The following is a 25086-nucleotide window of genomic DNA, read 5'->3' on the forward strand; positions in this document are numbered from 1 at the left end:
GTCGTCGGAACCAGGTGCGATTTTGGAATATTGAGAATCCAATCGTGCTGCCGCAACACTACCTGAGATAGTGCTACACCGACCTCCAACTGTTCCCTGGATCTTACCCTTATCAGGGAATTGTCCAAGGAAGGGATAACTAAAATTCACTTCCTTCGAAGGAATATCATCATTTCGGCCATTACCTTGGTAAAGACCCGGGGTGCCGTGTACCATCCATACGGCAGCGTCTGAACTGATAGTGACAGTTCTGTACCATAAACCTGAGGTACCCTTGGTGAGAAGGGTAAATTTTGACATGAAGGTAAGCATCCTTGATGTCCCGAGACATCATGTAGTCCCCTTCTTCCAGGTTCGCAATCACTGCTCTGAGTGACTCAATATTGAATTTGAACCTCTGTACGTAAGTGTTCAAAGATTTTAGATTTAGAATCGGTCTCACCGAGCCGTCCGGCTTCGGTACCACAACAGTGTGGAATAATACCCCGTTCCCTGTTGCAGGAGGGGTATCTTGATTATCACCTGCTGGGAATACAGCTTGTGAATGGCTTCCAAAACTGTCTCCCTGTCAGAAGGAGACATCGGTAAAGCCAACTTTAGGAAACGGCGAGGGGGAGACGTCTCGAATTCTAATTTGTACCCCTGAGATATCACCTGAAGGATCCAGGGGTCTACTTGCGAGTGAACCCACTGCGCGCTGAAATTCATTGAGACGGGCCCCCCACCGTGCCGGATTCTGCTTGTAAAGCCCCAGCGTATACTGAGGACTTGGCAGAGGCGGGAGAGGGCTTCTGTTCCTGGGAACTGGCTGATTTCTGCAGCCTTTTTCCTCTCCCTCTGTCACGGGGCAGAAATGAGGAACCTTTTGCCCGCTTGTCCACGAAAAGACTGCGCCTGATAATACAGCGTCTTCTCATGTTGAGAGGCGACCTGGGGTACAAACGTGGAATTCCCAGCTGTTGCCGTGGCCACCAGGTCTGAAAGACCGACCCCAAATAACTCCTCCCTTAATAAAGCAATACTTCCAAATGCCGTTTGGAATACGCATCACCTGACCACTGACGTGTCCATAACCCTCTACTGGTAGAAATGGACAACGCGCTTAGACTTGATGCCAGTCGGCAAATATTCCGCTGTGCATCACGCATATATAAAAATGCATCTTTTAAATGCTCTATAGGCAAAAATATACTGTCCCTATCTAGGGTATCAATATTTTCAGTCAGGGAATCCGACCACGCCAACCCAGCACTGCACATCCAGGCTGAGGCGATTGCTGGTCGCAGTATAACACCAGTATGTGTGTAAATACCTTTTAGGATACCCTCCTGCTTTCTATCAGCAGGATCCTTAAGGGCGGCCATCTCAGGCGAAGGTAGAGCCCTTACAAGCGTGTGAGCGCTTTATCCCCCCTAGGGGGTGTTTCCCAACGCACCCTAACCTCTGGCGGGAAAGGATATAATGCCAATAACATTTTAGAAATTATCCGTTGTTATCGGGGGAAACCCACGCATCATCACACACCTCATTTAATTTCTCAGACTCAGGAAAACTACAGGTAGTTTTTCCTCACCGAACATAATACCCCTTTTTTTGGTGGTACTCGTATTATCAGAAATGTGTAAAACATTTTTCATTGCCTCAATCATGTAACGTGTGGCCCTACTGGAAGTCACATTCGTCTCTTCACCGTCGACACTGGAGTCAGTATCCGTGTCGGCGTCTATATCTGCCATCTGAGGTAACGGGCGCTTTAGAGCCCCTGACGGCCTATGAGACGTCTGGACAGGCACAAGCTGAGTAGCCGGCTGTCTCATGTCAACCACTGTCTTTTATACAGAGCTGACACTGTCACGTAATTCCTTCCAACAGTTCATCCACTCAGGTGTCGACCCCCTAGGGGGTGACATCACTATTACAGGCAATCTGCTCCGTCTCCACATCATTTTTCTCCTCATACATGTCGACACAAAAGTACCGACATACAGCACACACACAGGGAATGCTCTGATAGAGGACAGGACCCCACTAGCCCTTTGGGGAGACAGAGGGAGAGTTTGCCAGCACACACCAGAGCGCTATATATATACAGGGATAACCTTATATAAGTGTTTTTCCCCTTATAGCTGCTGTATAGTTAATACTGCGCCCAATTAGTGCCCCCCTCTCTTTTTTTAACCCTTTCTGTAGTGTAGTGACTGCAGGGGAGAGACAGGGAGCTTCCCTCCAACGGAGCTGTGAGGGAAAATGGCGCCAGTGTGCTGAGGAGATAGGCTCCGCCCCTTTTTCGCGGACTTTTCTCCTGCTTTTTTATGGATTCTGGCAGGGGTTAAATGCATCCATATAGCCCAGGAGCTATATGTGATGCATTTTTTTGCCATCCAAGGTGTTTTTATTGCGTCTCAGGGCGCCCCCCCCCAGCGCCCTGCACCCTCAGTGACCGAAGTGTGAAGTGTGCTGAGAGCAATGGCGCACAGCTGCAGTGCTGTGCGCTACCTTGTTGAAGACAGGACGTCTTCTGCCGCCGTTTTTCCGGACCTCTTCTGCCTTCTGGCTCTGTAAGGGGGCCGGCGGCGCAGCTCTGGGACCCATCCAAGCTGGGCCTGTGATCGTCCCTCTGGAGCTAATGTCCAGTAGCCTAAGAAGCCCAATCCACTCTGCACGCAGGTGAGTTCGCTTCTTCTCCCCTTAGTCCCTCGATGCAGTGAGCCTGTTGCCAGCAGGTCTCACTGAAAATAAAAAACCTAATCTAAAACTTTCACTAAGAAGCTCAGGAGAGCCCCTAGTGTGCACCCTTCTCGTTCGGGCACAGAGATCTAACTGAGGCTTGGAGGAGGGTCATAGGGGGAGGAGCCAGTGCACACCAGATAGTCCTAAAGCTTTCTTTAGATGTGCCCAGTCTCCTGCGGAGCCGCTATTCCCCATGGTCCTTACGGAGTCCCCAGCATCCACTTAGGACGTTAGAGAAACTTGTTTAACCACTTTATGACATTTAAATCTGTCCGGTTTCTTAGGGGTAGCATCAGGCTCCGGGTCATCAGTAATTTGGAGAATGAGCCCGATAGCCTCCAATAAGTCAGGAACATCCACCTGTGAAGCAGATTCCCCATCAGAAGCGTCAGGATAAGAAGAATCTGTGGGGTCAGTATAAACGCCATCCTCATCAGGCGAGGTACCTGGGACGTTGGTGATTGTGAGGAAGTAATGGCCCGCTTAGAGGACCCCTTGGTCTTAGGCAGGCGAGGGTTAGACTTCTGAGTAGTCAGTGATTGGCTCAATTGCTGTAACTGAGCAGACAGTTGATCTGCCCATGGCAGGTTAACCGCGGGACCATAAGCGGTTGTACCGGCACAGGAGGTCCCATAGGAGGATTTAGTCTAGTTACCAGCGTATTGAATAGCGTGGAGAAGGTAGCCCAAGACGGGTCATTTTGAACCCCCGTTGCTACGATCCCACTGGGGAAAAAGGAACCCCCAGAACCTGAACCCTCAGCTGCTATATTTTCCTCTAATGTGTCTGCAGCGTCACCACCACACAATGTGGGATCAGCCTCAGCACCATTGCCCTTTGTAGCGGACATATCCGAAAGCTCAATGCAGGACAACCCAGTACAATACCTGACAAGAACCCCCTTTCCAGTGTAACAGCACAAACAGGGAATTCAAGAGGTATATGGGGACTAAAAATCACATAGAAAAATACACACTGAGTATTGTGAAATACCTGTATTAAATGATAAACCTGACGTACCTAGCCCCCTCAGGTTATAGAATATAGGGATAGCAATCTGAGTGAGATACACAAAATGGAGGTCGCACAGCAGCTATGTATGCACACACACACACACAGTCACATTGTACAATGCAGAAATTATGACATGCAATAAAACTGCACTGGACTAGCAATACAGAGTAGTACTTAGTATAGCTATACACTCAATAGATATAACAATGCACAGTAAAGACTGGATGTATATCACAGGGTACTTGTACAATATAACCCTGACTAAATGCACCCTTTCTTAACTAACACCGTCAGCAGAAATGTAAAATACTTAAGTGTCCTGTAAAATGCACAGCGCTGACATGCAGGCAGCTTTACAGAGGAGGATTTGCCCAAACAGTCCCAGGATCAGCTCAGCTTGACCTAATCGTGCCCAAATGCTGACAGGGAGAAAGGGGGGGGAGGAAGAAAGAGAGATGCAGCTCCAGGGCGGGAACATTTACTCTAAATGGCGCCCTGGGGGAGGGGCTACAGATCAAAGCCTTATCCCCCTGCTGGACTTCACCACCGGGTACTGTGGGCTATTTAAAACCGACCTGTGCCCTTGCCCTGGTGGTCTAGTGGGGTCCCTGTACTGCCAGTGTCCACACCGGCTGCGCAGGATCGCAATTTGCAGCGGGTCCCGTCTGAGGGACCCACTTACTGAGTGCAGCCACGCGATCCTGGAGAGCAGCGGTGGTGTGTGTGACTAACTTGAGAGGAACCGGAGCCTCTGCTGTAGGTACCCAGCAACCAGGGCACGGGGAGTGTACAGCACCGCTGGGGGAGGTGATAGAGCTGCAGCAGGAGATGTCTGACTGACATATAACACTTACAGTGTCTCTGCTACAGCCCTTGAAGTCTTCAATTTTCACTTTAAAAGCTCTTCTTAAGGCTGCTGGAGCAGCCCCCCTGTTGTATGCCTGCACTGCATGGCACCAACTACAAAACTGAGCTCCTGTGCACGGAGGCGGGGTCATAGAGGAGGCAGTGCTATGCATTCTGGGATCAGTCAAAGCTTTTAGCCTGTTGGTGCCTCGGATCAAGATCCTACTCTACACCCCAATGTCATTCCCTGTGGAGCCTAGTGTACCCCGCAGCATAAATTATATTACTATACACACACACACACATTAATTCACATTATATTTCCACACACACACAGATGTGTCCTCATACATCATTGCTGCAGTCAAGCCAAACCAGGTCCTCCGAGAGACTGCTAGCGTTGGGAGTCTTTTTTCGCAATGCGATTATACTAGGACACTCCAGGAGACTCTTCCAGTTAATTTGATATGCAACACTTCTATATCTGTGTGCAACTAAGTCTTTGAATCTGTATATGAATTGCTATGATGCCAAGTTCCGTTGTGCTTCATATACAGACTCAGTCACACACAGATATACAAATATGGCATATCAAATTAATCAGCACAGTGCCCTTGTTGCATATTATCAGGTATGTCCCATAGATTCTAAGCTTGCGAGCAGGGCCTTCCTACCACTGACTGTTTGCTATTACCCAGTTTTGTCTTATTGTGTCCAGTTATAAAGCGCAACGGAATTTGCTGCGCTATATAAGAAACTGTTAATAAATAATAAATGCCCCAATGGTCTCAGTCTTGCTTCACTATTAGAGTGTGTCCCCTTAGTTTGAAAACATCTAAATTTTATTTTTTCAAATGTATTGCCTTCCAGAACTCTTATCCCCATGAATGCTTCTAACATATCACATCGGTCTCTTCTATCATATAAGCTGTACGCGCTCTTCAAATCTGTCCTAATAAGTTTTGCTAGGGAGCTCATACAAATTTGGGGAAGGGCAATTAAATTGGTGTATCTATTGTATTAATGTTTTGGAGGACATCCAGAAGTGTCTACAGTACTCAAGGTGAGGTCTTACCAGTGACCTGAAAAAAGACAACATAACCTCCCTTTGTCCTCTACTACTATTTGCTTACTTAGTTTTGTGTCTGAAACTATTTCCAAGGTCCCTTTACCCTGTTGCGGACATTACACACATTCTTTATTCTACTATTTAGTTTCTGTGTTCTGCATCCATTACATTCAGGTTTCTACACCTTAGTCTACTCCTCTATATTTTTCAAACCACTACACATTAAAACTTCTGGGAAAACAAACATGTAATTGTGCATCATTTGCAAAACAGCATACTCTGCCTTGCAGAAAAGCTTTAGGGGTATATGCAATTGCGGTCGAATTCCCGAAAATGTCGAAAAACGGGACATTTTCGCCCAAAAAAAAAATTCGACACTGCAATTCAGTACTTTTCGTCAAAAAAACGGACTTTCAAAATTCGACTTTTTGAAATTCAACATTTGTCAAATTCGATATTTCTGCAATGGTACAAATGCGGCAATTCGACAAAAGTATATTCAATTGAAGATTGTAAATTCGACAACAGTGCTTTTAGACAGTAAATTTGTCATTTTCAATCCACCACACTTTGCTGGCGGAATCTAATAAAAAATTTTTAAAAACATGTTTTTTTTTGTGTTTTTTTTATTGGTAATAGCATATCTATTTATATTAGAAGGGATTAGGTACATGGTTTGTCTATTTAGGAGGCACAAGTATTATTTATATAGTTTACATTTTTTTTTTTTTTTAAATGGATTGGGGTAAAATCAGTAAAAAAAAATGCGTGGGGTCCCCCCTCCAAAGCATAACCAGCCTCGGGCTCTTCGAGCCGGTCCTGGTTCCAAAAATCCGGGGAAAAAACTGACAGGGGGATCCCCCGTATTTTTAAAACCAGCACCGGGCTCTGCGTCTGGTGCAAAAAATACGGGGGACAAGGAGTAGGGGTCCCCCGTATTTTTTACACTAGCATCGGGCTCCACTAGCTGGGTAAATAATGCCACAGCCGGGGGTCACTTTTATACAGCGCCCTGCGGCCGTGGCATTAAATACGCAACTAGTCACCCCTGGCCGGGGTACCCTGGAGAAGTGGGGGCCCCTTCAATCAAGGGGTACCCCCCCTCCAGCCACCCAAGGGCCAGGGGTGAAGCCCGAGGCTGTCCCCCCCCCATCCAAGGGCTGCGGATGAGGGGCTGATAGCCTTTTGAAAAAATTAAAGAATATTGTTTTTTCCAGTAGTACTACAAGTCCCAGCAAGCCTCCCCCACAAGCTGGTACTTGGAGAACCCCTACTCTTTTTGTCCCCTGTATTTTTTGCACCAGCACCAGGCGCAGAGCCCGGTGCTGGTTTTAAAAATACGGGGGATCCCCTGTCAGTTTTTCCCCCCGGATTTTTAGAACCAGGACCGTCTCGAAGAGCCCGAGGCTGGTTATGCTTTGGAGGGGGGACCCCACGCAATTTTTTTTCGGGTATTTTACAGTTTTTTCCCGTTTTTTAAAAATCTAATCAAAATCCGTCAAATCGGCCGTTTTTCGACAGCGGGATTGTCGAATTTGTTTTTTATTGAATATGTTGAATTCCGGCACCCACTTGCCGGAATTCGGCGGTCGAATTGTGCCGAATTAAAAAACGGGCGAAAAATTGCCGCGATTCGCCGACAATTGCATATACCCCTTAGAGTCACATGAGTATATTAATCAGAACAGGACACATGACTGACCACAAAAGTACAGCACTGGTTAGCAGCCCTTATCCAAGCTAAAACCATTCCATCCTATCATTTTAGCCAAATCTTTACCCATTCCACTATCGATTAGATAAATACAAAGATTTTGAGTTTCTAAAGGTCTACATTAGATGTCAGGGAATGTTTCACAGAAGATCTGAGCGCATGCTTCGGATATTCCTGACTCCTATTGTCATATGTATAGGCTTCAGTCAGGGAAGTAAAAGTAATATACTACCTCTGTATAATATATTAATGGGAATGCAATAGACATGTGCGTATATAGGAGTGTGTCTCTTACATACTGAAGAAGGTGGCTCTCAGATGGCAGGCATCATTCGGCATAAACTGCATAATGGTATAGATTTCCCTTATGGACTATTTGCCACAGATGCATTAAAAAAAAAATATATATAAATATATACATATACATATATATACATATACATATATATATATATATATATATATATATATATATATATATATATATATATATATATATATAAAGCAAAAAGCCTCCCTACATTATTTGAATGCAATGTATTCTTCCGATATTTACTGACTGACTTATAAACTGTTCACAGTCAAGCAGCTCAAGTTAGACATCTCATGGTTTGCTTTTATCTAGAGCAGTGGTTCTCAAACTCTGTCCTCAGGACCCCACACAGTGCATGTTTTGCAGGTCACCCAGCAGGTGCACAGGTGTATTAATTACTCACTGACACATTTTAAAAGGTCCACAGGTGGAGCTAATTATTTCACTTGTGATTCTGTGAGGAGACCTGCAAAATATGCACCGTGTGGGGTCCTGAGGACCGAGTTTGAGAACCTGTGATCTAGAGCAATGGTTTCCAACCTCGGTCTTCAAGTACCCCCCAACAGTTCATGTTTTCCAGGTCACCTAGCAGTTGAACAGGTATATTCATTACTCACTGACATTTTAAAAGACCCACAGATGGAACTTTTTATTTCACTTGCAATCCTGTGAGGAGACCTGGAAAATATGAACTGTTGGGGGTACTTGAGAACCACGGTTGGGAACCACTGACACAGCATAGGTTCTCACACACTGGGGCAGATGTATTAACCTGGAGATGGCATAAGGAAGTGATAAACCAGTGATAAGTGCAAGGTGATAAAGGCACCAGCCAATCAGATCCTGTTAATTCACATCTTGCAGCTGATAGGCTGGTGCGTGTATCACCTTGCACGTATCACTTGTTTATCACTTCCTTATGCCTTCTCCAGGTTAATACATCTGCCCCACTGTCCTCAGGACCCCAAACAGTGCATGTTTTCAGGTCTCATCACAGAATCATGAATTAAATAATTAACTCCATCGATTATACTAAGCAAAAAAGGGGCAGTCTTTATTATAATAGATAATTATAGTAAAATATAATTGATAATTGTAAAATATAACCTTTAGTGTACGTTAAATGGTGTATTCACACAATCATTGGTATAAATACAAACACTGGTGTAAATACACCATTTGGATGTTTCATTTTAAAATGTAAAATTGCATCTGTTGCATTATCAAAACATCCTTTGAACTACATTGATTTATAGGATAGTAAAACCATTGTAACCACTGAAATACTGGCTGTTACAAATATACACTTTTTTTTTGCTAACAATTTTAATGTATTGATACGCAATTATTTACTAAAATAAGAATTTACTTACCGATAATTCTATTTCTCGGAGTCCGTAGTGGATGCTGGGGTTCCTGAAAGGACCATGGGGAATAGCGGCTCCGCAGGAGACAGGGCACAAAAAGTAAAGCTTTAGGATCAGGTGGTGTGCACTGGCTCCTCCCCCTATGACCCTCCTCCAAGCCAGTTAGGTACTGTGCCCGGACGAGCGTACACAATAAGGGAGGAATTTTGAATCCCGGGTAAGACTCATACCAGCCACACCAATCACACCGTACAACTTGTGATCTAAACCCAGTTAACAGTATGATAACAGCGGAGCCTCTGAAAAGATGGCTCACAACAATAATAACCCGATTTTTGTAACTATGTACAAGTATTGCAGATAATCCGCACTTGGGATGGGCGCCCAGCATCCACTACGGACTCCGAGAAATAGAATTATCGGTAAGTAAATTCTTATTTTCTCTATCGTCCTAGTGGATGCTGGGGTTCCTGAAAGGACCATGGGGATTATACCAAAGCTCCCAAACGGGCGGGAGAGTGCGGATGACTCTGCAGCACCGAATGAGAGAACTCCAGGTCCTCTTTTGCCAGGATATCAAATTTGTAGAATTTTACAAACGTGTTCTCCCCTGACCACGTAGCTGCTCGGCAGAGTTGTAATGCCGAGACCTCTCGGGCAGCCGCCCAAGATGAGCCCACCTTCCTTGTGGAATGGGCCTTAACCGATTTAGACTGTGGCAGGCCTGCCTCAGAATGTGCAAGTTGAATTGTGTTACAAATCCAACGAGCAATCGACTGCTTAGAAGCAGGCGCACCCAACTTGTTGGGTGCATACAGTATAAACAGCGAGTCAGATTTTCTGACTCCAGCTGTCCTGGAACATATTTTCAGGGCCCTGACAACTTCTAGCAACTTGGAGTCCTCCAAGTCCCTAGTAGGTGCAAGGCACCACAATAAGCTGGTTCAGGTGAAACACTGACACCACCTTAGGGAGAGAACTGGGGACGAGTCCGCAGCTCTGCCCTGTCCGAATGGACAAACAGATATGGGCTTTTTTGAGAAAAAACCACCAATTTGACACTCGCCTGGTCCAGGCCAGGGCCAAGAGCATGGTCACTTTTTATGTGAGATGCTTCAAATCCACATATTTGACTGGTTTTAAACCAATGTGATTTGAGGAATCCCAGAACTACGTTGAGATCCCACAGTGCCACTGGAGGCACAAAAAAGGGGTTTGTATATGCAATACTCCCTTGACAAACTTCTGGACTTCAGGAACTGAAGCCAATTCTTTCTGGAAGAAAATTTACAGGGCCGAATTTGAACCTTAATGGACCCCAATTTGAGGCCCATAGACACTCCTGTTTGCAGGAAATGCAGGAAACGACCGAGTTGAAATTTCTTTGTGGGGCCTTCCTGGCCTCACACCACGCAACATATTTTCGCCACACGTGGTGATAATGTTGTGCGGTCACCTCCTTTCTGGCTTTGACCAGGGTAGGAATGACCTCTTCCGGAATGCCTTTTTTCCCTTAGGATCCGGCTTTCCATCGCCATGCCGACAAACGCAGCTGCGGTAAGTCTTGGAACAGACATGGTACTTGCTGAAGCAAGTCCCTTCTTAGCGGCAGAGGCCATAAGACCTCTGTAAGCATCTCTTGAAGTTCCGGGTACCAAGTCCTTCTTGGCCAATCCGGAGCCATGAGTATAGTTCTTACTCCTCTACGTCTTATAATTCTCAGCACCTTAGGTATGAGAAGCAGAGGAGGGAACACATACACCGACTGGTACACCCACGGTGTTACCAGAACGTCCACATCTATTGCCTGAGGGTCTCTTGACCTGGCGCAATACCTGTCCCGTTTTTTGTTCAGACGGGACGCCATCATGTCCACCTTTGGTATTTCCCAACGGTTTACAATCATGTGGAAAAAACTTCTCAATGAAGTTTCCACTCTCCCGGGTGGAGGTCGTGCTGAGGAAGTCTGCTTCCCAGTTTCCATTCCCGGGATGAAAAACTGCTGACAGTGTTATCACATGATTTTCCGCCCAGCGAAAAGTCCTTGCAGTTTCTGCCATTGCCCTCCTGCTTCTTGTGTCGCCCTGTCTGTTTACGTGGGCGACTGCCGTGATGTTTTTCCCACTGGATCAATACCGGCTGACCTTGAAGCAGAGGTCTTGCTAAGCTTAGAGCATTATAAATTTACCCTTAGCTCCAGTATATTTATGTGGAGAAAAGTCTCCATACTTGATCACACTCCCTGGAAATTTTTCCCTTGTGTGACTGCTCCCCAGCCTCTCAGGCTGGGCTCCGTGGTTACCAGCATCCAATCCTGAATGCCGAATCTGCGGCCCTCTAGAAGATGAGCACTCTATAACCACCACAGGAGAGACACCCTTGTCCTTGGATATTGGGTTATCCGCTGATGCATCTGAAGATGCGATCCGGACCATTTGTCCAGCAGATCCCACTGAAAAGTTCTTACGTGAAATCTGCCGAATGGAATTGCTTCGTAGGAAGCCACCATTTTTACCAGGACCCTTGTGCAATGATGCACTGTTTTTAGGAGGTTCCTGACTTGCTCGGATAACTCCCTGGCTTTCTCTTCCGGGAGAAACACCTTTTTCTGGACTGTGTCCAGAATCATCCCTAGGCACAGCAGACGTGTCGTCGGGATCAGCTGCGATTTTGGAATATTTAGAATCCACCCGTGCTGATTGTAGCAGTATCCGAGATAGTGCTACTCCGACCTCCAACTGTTCCCTGGACTATGCCCCTATCAGGAGATCGTCCAAGTAAGGGATAATTAAGACGCCTTTTCTTCGAAGAAGAATCAATTCGGCCATTACCTTGGTAAAGACCCCGGGGTGCCGTGGACAATCCAAACGGCAGCGTCTGAAACTGATAGTGACAGTTCTGCACCACGAACCTGAGGTACCCTTAGTGAGAAGGGCAAATTTGGGACATAGAGGTAAGCATCCCTGATGTCCCGGGACACTATATAGTCCCCTTCTTCCTGGTTCGTTATCACTGCTCTGAGTGACTTCATCTTAATTTGAACCTTTGTAAGTGTTCAAAAAAAATTTTTAGAATAAGTCTCACCTAGCCTTCTGGCTTCAGTACCACAATATAGTGTGGAATAATACCCCTTTTCTGTAGTAGGAGGGGTAATTTAATTATCACCTGCTGGGAATACAGCTTGTGAATTTTTTCCCATACTACCTCCTTGTCGGAGGGAGACTTGGTAAAGCAGACTTCAGGAGCCTGCGAAGGGGAAACGTCTCGACATTCCCATCTGTACCCCCGGGATACTACTTGTAGGATCCAGGGGTCCTGTACGGTCTCAGCGCCATGCTGAGAACTTGTCAGACGCGGTGGAACGCTTCTGTTCCTGGGAATGGGCTGCCTGCTGCAGTCTTCTTCCCTTTCCTCTATCCCTGGGCAGATATGATCTTATAGGGACGAGAGGACTGAGGCTGAAAAGACGGTGTCTTTTTCTGCAGAGATGTGACTTAGGGTAAAAAACGGTGGATTTTCCAGCAGTTGCCGTGACCACCAGGTCCGATGGACCGACCCCAAACAAGTCCTCTTCCTTTATACGGCCATACTGTGCCGTTTGGAATCTGCATCACCTGACCACTGTCGTGTCCATAACATCTTCTGGCAGTTATGGACATCGCGTTTATTCATGATGCCAGAGTGCAAATATCCCTCTGTGCATCTCGCATATATAGAAATGCTCTATAGTCAATAAAATACTGTCCCTGTCAAGGGTATCAATATTTTTAGTCAGGGAATCCGACCAAGCCACCCTAGCTCTGCACATCCAGGCTGAGGCGATCGCTGGCCGCAGTATAACACCAGTATGTGTGTATATACTTTTTATTATATTTTTTCAGCCTTGTCAGCTGGTCCTTGAGGACGGCCCTATCTATAGACGGTACCGCCACTTGTTTTGATAAGCGTGTGAGCGCCTTATCCACCTTAAGGGGTGTTTCCCAACGCGCCCTAACTTCTGGCGGGAAAGGGTATACCGCCCATAATTTTCTATCGGGGGGAACCCACGCATCATCACACACTTTATTTAATTTATCTGATTCAGGAAAAACTATGGTAGTTTTTTCACATCCCACATAATACCCTCTTTTGTGGTACTTGTAGTATCAGAAATACGTAACACCTCCTTCATTGCCTTTAACGTGTGGCCCTAATAAGGAATACGTTTGTTTATTCACCGTCGACACTGGATTCAGTGTCCCTGTCTGTGTCTGTGTCGACCGACTAAAGTAAACGGGCGTTTTAAAAACCCTTGACGGTGTTTTTGAGACGTCTGGACCGTACTAATTGTTTGTCGGCCGTCTCATGTCGTCAACCGACTTTGCAGCGTGTTGACATTATCACGTAATTTCCTAAATAAGCCATCCATTCCGGTGTCGACTCCCTAGAGAGTGACATCACCATTACAGGCAATTGCTCCGCCTCCTCACCAACATCGTCCTCCTACCTGTCGACACACACGTACCGACACACAGCACACACACAGGGAATGCTCCGATAGAGGACAGGACCCACTAGCCCTTTGGAGAGACAGAGGGAGAGTTTGCCAGCACACCAAAAACGCTATAATTATATAGGGACAACCTTATATAAGTGTTTTCCCTTATAGCATCTTAATATATATATAAGCATATCGCCAAATTAGTGCCCCCCCTCTCTGTTTTAACCCTGTTTCTGTAGTGCAGTGCAGGGGAGAGCCTGGGAGCCTTCCCTCCAGCCTTTCTGTGAGGGAAAATGGCGCTGTGTGCTGAGGAGATAGGCCCCGCCCCTTTTTCGGCGGCCTCGTCTCCCGCTCTTAACGGATTCTGGCAGGGGTTAAATATCTCCATATAGCCTCCGGAGGCTATATGTGAGGTATTTTTAGCCAAAATAGGTATTCATTTGCCTCCCAGGGCGCCCCCCTCCCAGCGCCCTGCACCCTCAGTGACTGCCGTGTGAAGTGTGCTGAGAGGAAAATGGCGCACAGCTGCAGTGCTGTGCGCTACCTTTAGAAGACTGAGGAGTCTTCTGCCGCCGATTCTGGACCTCTTCTTACTTCAGCATCTGCAAGGGGGCCGGCGGCAAGGCTCCGGTGACCATCCAGGCTGTACCTGTGATCGTCCCTCTGGAGCTGATGTCCAGTAGCCAAGAAGCCAATCCATCCTGCACGCAGGTGAGTTCACTTCTTCTCCCCTAAGTCCCTCGTTGCAGTGATCCTGTTGCCAGCAGGACTCACTGTAAAATAAAAAACCTAAGCTAAACTTTCCTAAGCAGCTCTTTAGGAGAGCCACCTAGATTGCACCCTTCTCGGCCGGGCACAAAAATCTAACTGGCTTGGAGGAGGGTCATAGGGGGAGGAGCCAGTGCACACCACCTGATCCTAAAGCTTTACTTTTTGTGCCCTGTCTCCTGCGGAGCCGCTATTCCCCATGGTCCTTTCAGGAACCCCAGCATCCACTAGGACGATAGAGAAAGAGGTTTTAACGTATACTAGATAAGGGTATATCTTACTATTATCTATTATAATTAATAATACCCCAACACAATAGTCCTTTTTCACACTGCATAATAGACAGTACTGCGTTATTGGCTGTTGGGAGCACCACCAACATCTGCTACCCTATATGAAAGGTTAGCTTGCTTTAGGTTGGTTTTGTTAATGTGACATATAAATATATGTGATTCTACCTGATCGGTTCTGTGCTGAATCAAACACTTTGTGGACATAATTAGCTCCACCTGTAGATCTTTTAAATGTATTATTGAGTAATGAATACTAATGAATACACCTGTGCACCTGTTAGGTGACCTGGCAAACGCGAGTTGTTTGGGGTCCTGAAGACCAAGCTTGAGAACCTACGAGTATGAAAATGGAGGTTTTAATACACAAGAGTGCTGTTCCGTTTTGGTTTACTAACCACACAAGCAAGGCACATAAAGTCAACATAAGAAATCTTACCGTGTGATCTGCATTATTAAATATTTGTGGGATTCTCAAATGAAGGCTCTGAAGTACGTATGTAGTTTGCATCTATAAAAAAAAAAAGAGAAGTATTACACAACCAGTAAGACATTTCAAAACCGGTCAAATATAGTAATAAACTTTGCAGAAAGGATAAACAAACTCTCTCCTCCCCCCCCCCCCCCCCCCCCCCCCCCCTTCCCCCGTCTTAAGGGTAGGTACACATTGGAGTGACCAGTAATTATCACGACTTGACTGACTATTTCCTTTGAGCCCAGAACAAGCAATACTGAGCCTACACACAAACACTGCAATCTTGTTGCTAACGGACTGCCAATATGTTGAACTGTTCGGTCGCTGCTCCTGTACACACTAGAACAACCTTCATGCCACTCTGTTCTAGGGAATGGCATGACGGCGACATAAAAATCGCTACAACATATGGAATGTCATCCGGTTAGCCGTACATACTGTACGATAGGTACAAAATTGCTAGCGGTATCAATAGGTTTGTTGTGCAGCACGGACTAGGAGTGCATTATTCCCAAACACACAAGTGAACTGATCAGTTACATACACCTGCTTAAAAAAAATAAAATCATATTTTGAAAGGTCCGTTTATAAACCGGGTAATTACTTAACAGTCACCTAAACGGTAGGGTACGTAGGACACAGAAAAATAAATATACTGTAGTCTACCTACATTTTAGTCACCAGGGAATGCCATTTAGGGATTTGTCTAAATTTATTCATACACAAATTTTAGAACAAACTCTAATTAGAATATATAGGGGTCTATTCATGAAGCAGTAAAAGTGTGGAGAAGTTGCCCATGGCAACCAATCAGCTGCTCTGTATAATTTTATAGTATGCAAAGTATAAAAGTTATTTTAATGGTGATTGGTTCTTCTCCACAGTTTTCACTGCTTCATGAATAGACCCCTAAATGAGCTGTACGAGTTTCAAATAACAAACCGCACATAATGGCTACAGGCATCTCTCCAAGGGGGTGTATGTGAGATAGATTATATATATATATATATATATATATATATATATATATATATATATATATATATATATATATATATATATATATATATATATATACTTACCGATAATTCTATTTCTCATAGTCCGTAGTGGATGCTGGGAACTCCGTAAGGACCATGGGGGGGATAGCGGCTCCGCAGGAGACTGGGCACAAAAAGTAAAAGCTTTAGACTAGCTGGTGTGCACTGGCTCCTCCCCCTATGACCCTCCTCCAAGCCTCAGTTAAGATACTGTGCCCGGACGAGCGTACATAATAAGGAAGGATCTTGAATCCCGGGTAAGACTCATACCAGCCACACCAATCACACCGTACAACTCGTGATCTGAACCCAGTTAACAGTATGATAACCGTAGGAGCCTCTGAAAAGATGGCTTCCAACAATAAACAACCCGATTTGTTTGTAACAATAACTATATACAAGTATTGCAGACAATCCGCACTTGGGATGGGCGCCCAGCATCCACTACGGACTATGAGAAATAGAATTATCGGTAAGTAAATTCTTATTTTCTCTGACGTCCTAGTGGATGCTGGGAACTCCGTAAGGACCATGGGGATTATACCAAAGCTCCCAAACGGGCGGGAGAGTGCGGATGACTCTGCAGCACCGAATGAGAGAACTCCAGGTCCTCCTCAGCCAGGGTATCAAATTTGTAGAATTTAGCAAACGTGTTTGCCCCTGACCAAGTAGCTGCTCGGCAAAGTTGTAAAGCCGAGACCCCTCGGGCAGCCGCCCAAGATGAGCCCACCTTCCTTGTGGAATGGGCTTTTACAGATTTTGGCTGTGGCAGGCCTGCCACAGAATGTGCAAGTTGAATTGTACTACAAATCCAACGAGCAATCGTCTGCTTAGAAGCAGGAGCACCCAGCTTGTTGGGTGCATACAGTATAAACAGCGAGTCAGATTTTCTGACTCCAGCCGTCCTGGAAACCTATATTTTCAGGGCCCTGACTACGTCCAGCAACTTGGAGTCCTCCAAGTCCCTAGTAGCCACAGGTACCACAATAGGTTGATTCATGTGAAACGCTGAAACCACCTTAGGGAGAAATTGAGGACGAGTCCTCAATTCCGCCCTATCCGAATGAAATATCAGGTAAGGGCTTTTATAGGATAAAGCCGCCAATTCTGATACGCGCCTGGCTGAAGCCAGGGCCAACAGCATTACCACTTTCCATGTGAGATATTTCAAATCCACTGTGGCAAGTGGTTCAAACCAATGTGATTTTAGGAACCCTAAAACTACATTGAGATCCCAAGGTGCCACTGGAGGCACAAAAGGAGGCTGTATATGCAGTACCCCTTTGACAAACGTCTGAACTTCAGGCACTGAAGCCAGTTCTTTCTGGAAGAAGATCGACAGGGCCGAAATTTGAACCTTAATGGATCCTAATTTTAGGCCCATAGACAGTCCTGTTTGCAGGAAATGTAGGAAGCGACCCAGTTGAAATTCCTCCGTAGGGGCCTTCTTGGCCTCACACCACGCAACATATTTTCGCCAAATACGATGATAATGTTTTGCAGTTACATCCTTCCTGGCCTTGATCAGGGTAGGGATGACTTCATCTGGAATGCCTTTTTCCTTCAGGATCCGGCGTTCAACCGCCATGCCGTCAAACGCAGCCGCGGTAAGTCTTGGAACAGACAAGGTCCCTGCTGGAGCAGGTCCTTCCTTAGAGGTAGAGGCCACGGGTCCTCCGTGAGCATCTCTTGCAGCTCCGGGTACCAAGTTCTTCTTGGCCAATCCGGAGCCACGAGTATCGTTCTTACTCCTCTCCTTCTTATGATTCTCAGTACTTTTGGTATGAGAGGAAGAGGAGGGAACACATATACCGACTGGAACACCCACGGAGTTACCAGAGCGTCCACCGCTATTGCCTGAGGGTCCCTTGACCTGGCGCAATATCTGTCCAGTTTCTTGTTGAGACGGGACGCCATCATGTCCACCTTTGGTTTTTCCCAACGGTTTACAATCACTTGGAAGACTTCTGGATGAAGTCCCCACTCCCCCGGGTGGAGGTCGTGTCTGCTGAGGAAGTCTTCTTCCCAGTTGTCCACTCCCGGAATGAACACTGCTGACAGTGCTATCACATGATTTTCCGCCCAGCGGAGAATCCTTGCAGCTTCTGCCATTGCCCTCCTGCTTCTTGTGCCGCCCTGTCTGTTTACGTGGGCGACAGCCGTGATGTTGTCCGACTGGATCAATACCGGTTGACCCTGAAGCAGAGGCCTTGCTTGACTTAGGGCATTGTAAATGGCCCTTAGCTCTAGGATATTTATGTGAAGAGACGTTTCCATGCTTGACCACAAGCCCTGGAAATTTCTTCCCTGTGTGACTGCTCCCCAGCCTCTCAGGCTGGCATCCGTGGTTACCAGCATCCAATCCTGAATGCCGAATCTGCGGCCCTCTAGAAGATGAGCCTTCTGTAACCACCACAGGAGAGATACCCTTGTCCTTGGAGATAGGGTTATCCGCTGATGCATCTGAAGATGCGATCCGGACCATTTGTCCAGCAGATCCCACTGAAAAGTTCTTGCATGGAATCTTCCGAATGGAATCGCTTCGTAAGAAGCCACCATTTTTCCCAGGACTCTCGTGCACTGATGCACTGACACTTGTCCTGGTTTTAGGAGGTTCCTGACTAGCTCGGATAACTCCCTGGCCTTCTCCTCCGGGAGAAACACCTTTTTCTGGACTGTGTCCAGAATCATCCCTAGGAACAGTAGACGTGTTGTTGGAATCAGCTGTGATTTTGGGATATTTAGAATCCACCCGTGCTGACGTAGCACTACCTGAGATAGTGCTACTCCGACCTCTAACTGTTCCCTGGACCTTGCCCTTATCAGGAGATCGTCCAAGTAAGGGATAATTAATACGCCTTTTCTTCGAAGAAGAATCATTTCGGCCATTACCTTGGTAAAGACCCGTGGTGCCGTGGACAATCCAAACGGCAGCGTCTGAAACTGATAATGACAGTTTTGTATCACAAACCTGAGGTACCCTTGGTGAGAAGGGTAGATTGGGACATGGAGATAAGCATCCTTGATGTCTAGAGATACCATATAGTCCCCTTCTTCCAGGTTCGCTATCACAGCTCTGAGTGACTCCATCTTGAATTTGAACCTTTTTATGTAAGTGTTCAAAGATTTTAGATTTAAAATTGGTCTCACCGAGCCGTCCGGCTTCGGTACCACAAACAGCGTGGAATAATACCCCTTTCCCTATTGTAGGAGGGGTACCTTGATTATCACCTGCTGGGAATACAGCTTGTGAATAGCTTCCAATACTGCCTCCCTGTCGGAGGGAGACGTTGGTAGAGCAGACTTCAGGAACCGGCGAGGGGGAGACGTCTCGAATTCCAATTTGTACCCCTGTGATACTACCTGCAGGATCCAGGGGTCCACTTGCGAGTGAGCCCACTGCGCGCTGAAATTCTTGAGACGGCCCCCCACCGTGCCCGAGTCTGCTTGCAGAGCCCCAGCGTCATGCTGAGGACTTGGCAGAAGCGGGGGAGGGCTTCTGCTCCTGGGAAGAGGCTGCATGGTGCAGTCTTTTTCCCCTTCCTCTGCCCCGGGGCAGGAACGAGCGGCCTTTTTCCCTCTTGCCCTTATAGGGACGAAAGGACTGGGTTTGAAAAGACGGTGTCTTTTTCTGCTGAGAGGTGACCTGGGGTAAAAAGGTGGATTTTCCAGCCGTTGCTGTGGCCACCAGGTCCGATAGACCGACCCCAAATAACTCCTCCCCTTTATACGGCAATACTTCCATATGTCGTTTGGAATCCGCATCACCTGACCACTGTCGCGTCCATAACGTTCTTCTGGCAGAAATGGACATCGCACTTACTCTAGATGCCAGGGTGCAAATATCCCTCTGTGCATCTCGCATATATAGTAATGCATCCTTTAAATGCTCTATAGTTAATAATATACTGTCCCTATCCAGGGTATCAATATTTTCAGTCAGGGAATCCGACCAAGCCACTCCAGCGCTGCACATCCAGGCTGAGGCGATCGCTGGTCGCAGTATAACACCGGTATGTGTGTATATACCTTTTAAGATATTTTCCAGCCTTCTATCAGCTGGTTCCTTGAGAGCGGCCGTATCAGGAGACGGTAACGCCACTTGTTTTGATAAGCGTGTGAGCGCCTTATCTACCCTAGGGGGTGTTTCCCAACGTGCCCTAACCTCTGGCGGGAAAGGGTATAGTGCCAATAATTTATTAGAAATCAGCAGTTTTTTATCGGGGGAAACCCACGCTTTAATCACACACCTCATTTAATTCATCTGACTCAGGAAAAACCACTGGTAGTTTTTTCACACCCCACATAATACCCTTTTTTGTGGTACTTGTAGTGTCAGAAATGTTCAATGCCTCCTTCATTGCAGTGATCATGTAACGTGTGGCCCTACTGGACATTACGTTTGTCTCGTCACCGTCGACACTGGATTCAGTATCCGTGTCAGGGTCTGTGTCGACCATCTGAGGTAACGGGCGTTTTAGCGCCCCTGACGGTGTCTGAGACGCCTGAACAGGCACTAATTGATTTGTCGGCTGTCTCATGTCGTCAACAGTTTTTTGCAAAGTGCTGACATTGTCACGTAATTCTTTAATTACTACCATCCAGTCAGGTGTCGACTCCCTAGGGGGTGACATCACTAACACAGGCAATTGCTCTGCTTCCACATCATTTTCCTCCTCATACATGTCGACACAATCGTACCGACACCCAGCACACACACAGGGAATGCTCTGATAGAGGACAGGACCCCACTAGCCCTTTGGGGAGACAGAGGGAGAGTTTGCCAGCACACACCAGAGCGCTATATATATATATATATATATATATATATATATATATACACACACACAGGGATAACCTTATATAAGTGTTACTCCCTGTTATAGCTGCTGTATTTATATATTAGCTGCCAATAGTGCCCCCCTCTCTGTTTTACCCTGTTTCTGTAGTGCAGGACTGCAGGGGAGAGTCAGGGAGCCGTCCTTCCAGCGGAGCTGTGAAAGAAAATGGCGCTTGTGTGCTGAGGAGAAAGGCACCGCCCCCTTCACGGCGGCCTTTTCTCCCACTTTTTTCAGGAAACTGGCAGGGGATAAATGCATCCATATAGCCCAGGAGCTATATGTGATGCATTTTTTTTAGCCATATAAGGTTTTTATATCGTTTTTATTGCGTCTCAGGGCGCTCCCCCCCAGCGCCCTGCACCCTCAGTGACCGGAGTGTGAAGTGTGCTGAGAGCAATGGCGCACAGCTGCAGTGCTGTGCGCTACCTTATTTGAAGACAGGAATGTCTTCTGCCGCCGCTTTCTCCGGACCTCTTCGCTCTTCTGGCTCTGTAAGGGGGCCGGCGGCGCGGCTCCGGGACCCATCCAGGCTGAACCTGTGATCGTCCCTCTGGAGCTAATGTCCAGTAGCCAAGAAGCCCAATCCACTCTGCAGTCAGGTGAGTTCGCTTCTTCTCCCCTTAGTCCCACGATGCAGTGAGCCTGTTGCCAGCAGGACTCACTGAAAATAAAAAACCTATTTAAACTTTTACTTCTAAGCAGCTCAGGAGAGCCACCTAGCTTGCACCCTTCTCGTTCGGGCACAAAAATCTAACTGAGGCTTGGAGGAGGGTCATAGGGGGAGGAGCCAGTGCACACCAGCTAGTCTAAAGCTTTTACTTTTTGTGCCCAGTCTCCTGCGGAGCCGCTATCCCCCCCATGGTCCTTACGGAGTTCCCAGCATCCACTAGGATGTCAGAGAAATTATTATATATATATATATATATTTTATTTTTTTATATTTTACACACGCACATAAATTTGCAGAAAGACAACAGCTCTCCAGAAGGTGAATCAGCAAGGTTTTGCATAGATGTTTTCGTCTGTGAAAAAGTTCTCTCCAAAGACCGAAAGTTAGATTTATCTTTGCTGTTGCACAGATATCTGGAGTGTGCTGGTCTTCTTAGCCAGCTGAAGCACTCATCTACTAGTGAGCTCATATCTGGCACCCCATCTGTGGCCCCAAGGAGCGGTGAACTAGAACACGATAGAATAAGAGGATGTTACAGACACACCTACGTCATGGATTTAAACACTGACCTGAAAATAGACAGTCCAATAAGGAATTAGTGCCAAGAAGACAGGTATTGTCTTTACAAGCGCTTTCACATCTTCTACTTTATCTTCTCTGAATGGCCCTCCATGTGAAGCCTTTGCCATATCCAGGATCCCTTGGTTGTGTCTCTTTGAACCATTGTTTTGGCTGTTGATATTTAAAAAAAAAAAAAAGACAGCATATGTATAAATATCATAAATGGACATGACAGTCTATGCAGCCCAAACTATGGTAATTTAAAAGTCTGTGTTATACGTTGAGACTGCACCTAAAACCAGCAGTAATCCATTTGTAGAATTATACCCAATATTTACATAACACTGTAGGGAGCATCTTAGGTGATTAAAATAATTAAAAGTTATTGGGAAGATAGAGCCCTTTACTCAAAAGATACACGTTTATTCAAGAGCGATACATAAACAAAAACAAAAAAGGGGATTTTAAAATTATCTACTGGTAAATCCTTTTCTCGTAGTCCTTAAGGGATACTGAGGAAGGTCCTTAGACCGATGGGGTATAGATGAGTCCAAAGGAGCCGCTGCACTTTCAACCAAACTTTAGTTAGTGTGTGCTGGCTCCTCCACCGGCATACGGTCTTTAGGTTGACCACTAGACATGCATTAGGGCGATAGGGTCACTAAGTCGACATGCGTATTTCAAAAAAATGTTTACTTTTTCATACTTTACAATCCATGCAAACTACGATTGGGAATAGTAACATGTGCCGAGCGCAGCTTTAGCGGAGCGAGGCACCTTGCCTGAAGCATGGTGAGCGAAGCGAGCCATGCGAGGGTACATGGTGCACTAATTGGGGTTCCCCGTCACTTTACGAATAAAATGACAGACAAAATAAAAATAAATAAAAAAAGTGTTACAACTCACGTCGACCTTTTTCCGTGTCGACCTAATTACCATGCAACCTTAGTGACCCTGTCGACCTAATGCATGTCTACCAGTAGTGGTCGACCTAATGACTGTCAACCTAAGTGTGGTGGACCTAACAACCCATACCCCACCCCCCCATGCCGCCTCCCACAAGCCAGTTAAGAGGAAAAAAAAACAAAAAAAAAACAAAACTGTGCCCGAAGGAGACGGAACATACTTTGCGAGGAGGAACAAACAAAGCAAAACAATAGGCAAGAACCTAATGAAACATAACCCAAAAAGTGGAATATGTAAACATGACCACCACACACCAAACAGAACAAACAACTGACTGTAGGATGAGGACAGCAAGCTGACCCAAACAAGTTTCATACAGAAACCAACAGTAATGCAGGAAAAAAGAAGAATCTTGACGAAGCACAGAGACGGGTGCCCAGAATACCCTAAGGCAGCGGTGGCCAACCTGTGGCTCTTGAGCCGCATGTGGCTCTTTCTTTATTCAAATGTGGCTCCCAACACTCTAAATCATGTAACCACAACAGATACAGAAACTGCTGCTAGAGGTTAGACACCCACAAGCAAACAGAGGACACATTAGGGCCTGCTGCAATGGCACGAGTTGATGGGGGGGCTGTAGTGAAACATGAGGGTGGGCTAGAGTGACACATGGCAGAGCTGGCTGGAGAGACACAAGAGGGTCCTTGCGGGAGTGATGTGGGAGGGTGCTGGAAGTAGTGACACATGGGAGCGCTGGCTGGAGTGACATAGGAGTGTGGTAGCAGGAGTGACACATGGGGGAGCTGGCTGGAGTGATATAGGAGGGTGGTAGCAGGAGTGACACATGGGGGAGCTGGCTGGAGTGATATAGGAGGGTGGTAGCAGGAATGACACATGGGGGAGCTGGCTGGAGTGACAGTAAGGTGCTGCAAGTAGTGACATGGGGGAGCTGGCTGGAGTGACAGTAGGGTGCTGCAAGTAGTGACACATGGGGGAGCTGGCTGTAGTGACATAGGAGGGTGGTAGCAGGCGTGACACAAGGGGGAGCTGGTTGGAGTGACACAGGAGGGTGCTAGCAGGAGTGACACATGGAAGAGCTAGCATGAGTTGATGGGGGGGCTGTAGTGATACATGAGGGTGGGCTAGAGTGACACATGGCAGAGCTGGCTGGAGAGACACAGGAGTGTCCTTGCAGGAGTGATGTGGGAGGGTGCTGGAAGTAGTGACACATGGGAGATATGGCTGGAGTGACATAGGAGGGTGGTAGCAGGAGTGACACATGGGGGAGCTGGCTGGAGTGACACAGCAGGGTCTTGGCAGTAGTGACACATGGGAGACCTTGCTGGAGTGACACGGGGGAGCTGGCTGGAGCGACATAGGAGGGTGCTAGCAGGAGTGACACAAGGGGGAGCTGGCCGGAGTGACAGGAGGGTGTTGGCTGGAGTGACACATGGGAGACCTGTCTGGAGTGACACAGCAGGGTCTTGGCAGTAGTGACACATGGGAGAGCTGGCTGGAGTGACATGGGGGAGCTGAAGTTTATTATGTGAATCTGGCTTTTTCAATTATATTTTGTGAAAGTGGCTTTTTCAGTGGATCTGGCTTTAAAAAAATCTATTTTGTGTTGTTCTGGCTTTTTCAATGTATTTTATACCAGGGGTGTGGTCTAGCAGGCACAAGGCCACATTCCATATTTGCATGCGCGCCATCAGCAAAGGTTTTTTGGCTCTTTGTCACTGACTGGTTGGCCACCCCTGCCCTAAGGACTACGAGAAAAGGATTTACCGGTAGGTAATTAAAATCCTCTTTTCTCTTACATCCTTAGGGGACGTGCCAAATCTACCAGAATGGCAGAGACCCCTGCAGGACCGAACGTCCAAATTGAGCATCCTCCGATGCTTGGGTATCAAACCTGTAGAATCTTACAAAAAAAGTGTTTGATCCCAACCAAGTAGCGGCACAGTATAACTGTAATGCAGAGACTGCCCGAGCAGCCGCCCAT

At 46.6% G+C, this 25086-nt stretch overlaps 1 protein-coding gene across 1 annotated transcript in view; it reads right to left on the reverse strand.

Moving 5' to 3' along the window:
- The window catches only part of SLC15A4 (solute carrier family 15 member 4), a 99915-nt gene that overhangs the window by 15722 nt on the left and 59107 nt on the right, over positions 1 to 25086 (reverse strand). Inside the window, exons 3-4 of the mRNA XM_063964605.1 lie at positions 22187 to 22349; positions 15031 to 15102 (exon numbers count right to left, since the gene is read on the reverse strand). Of these exons, the coding sequence (XP_063820675.1) occupies positions 15031 to 15102; positions 22187 to 22349 (235 nt within the window). The remainder of the gene's footprint in view (positions 1 to 15030; positions 15103 to 22186; positions 22350 to 25086) is intronic.

The sequence above is a fragment of the Pseudophryne corroboree genome, chromosome 1 (assembly GCF_028390025.1).
Source record: "Pseudophryne corroboree isolate aPseCor3 chromosome 1, aPseCor3.hap2, whole genome shotgun sequence".
Taxonomy (NCBI): domain Eukaryota; kingdom Metazoa; phylum Chordata; class Amphibia; order Anura; family Myobatrachidae; genus Pseudophryne; species Pseudophryne corroboree.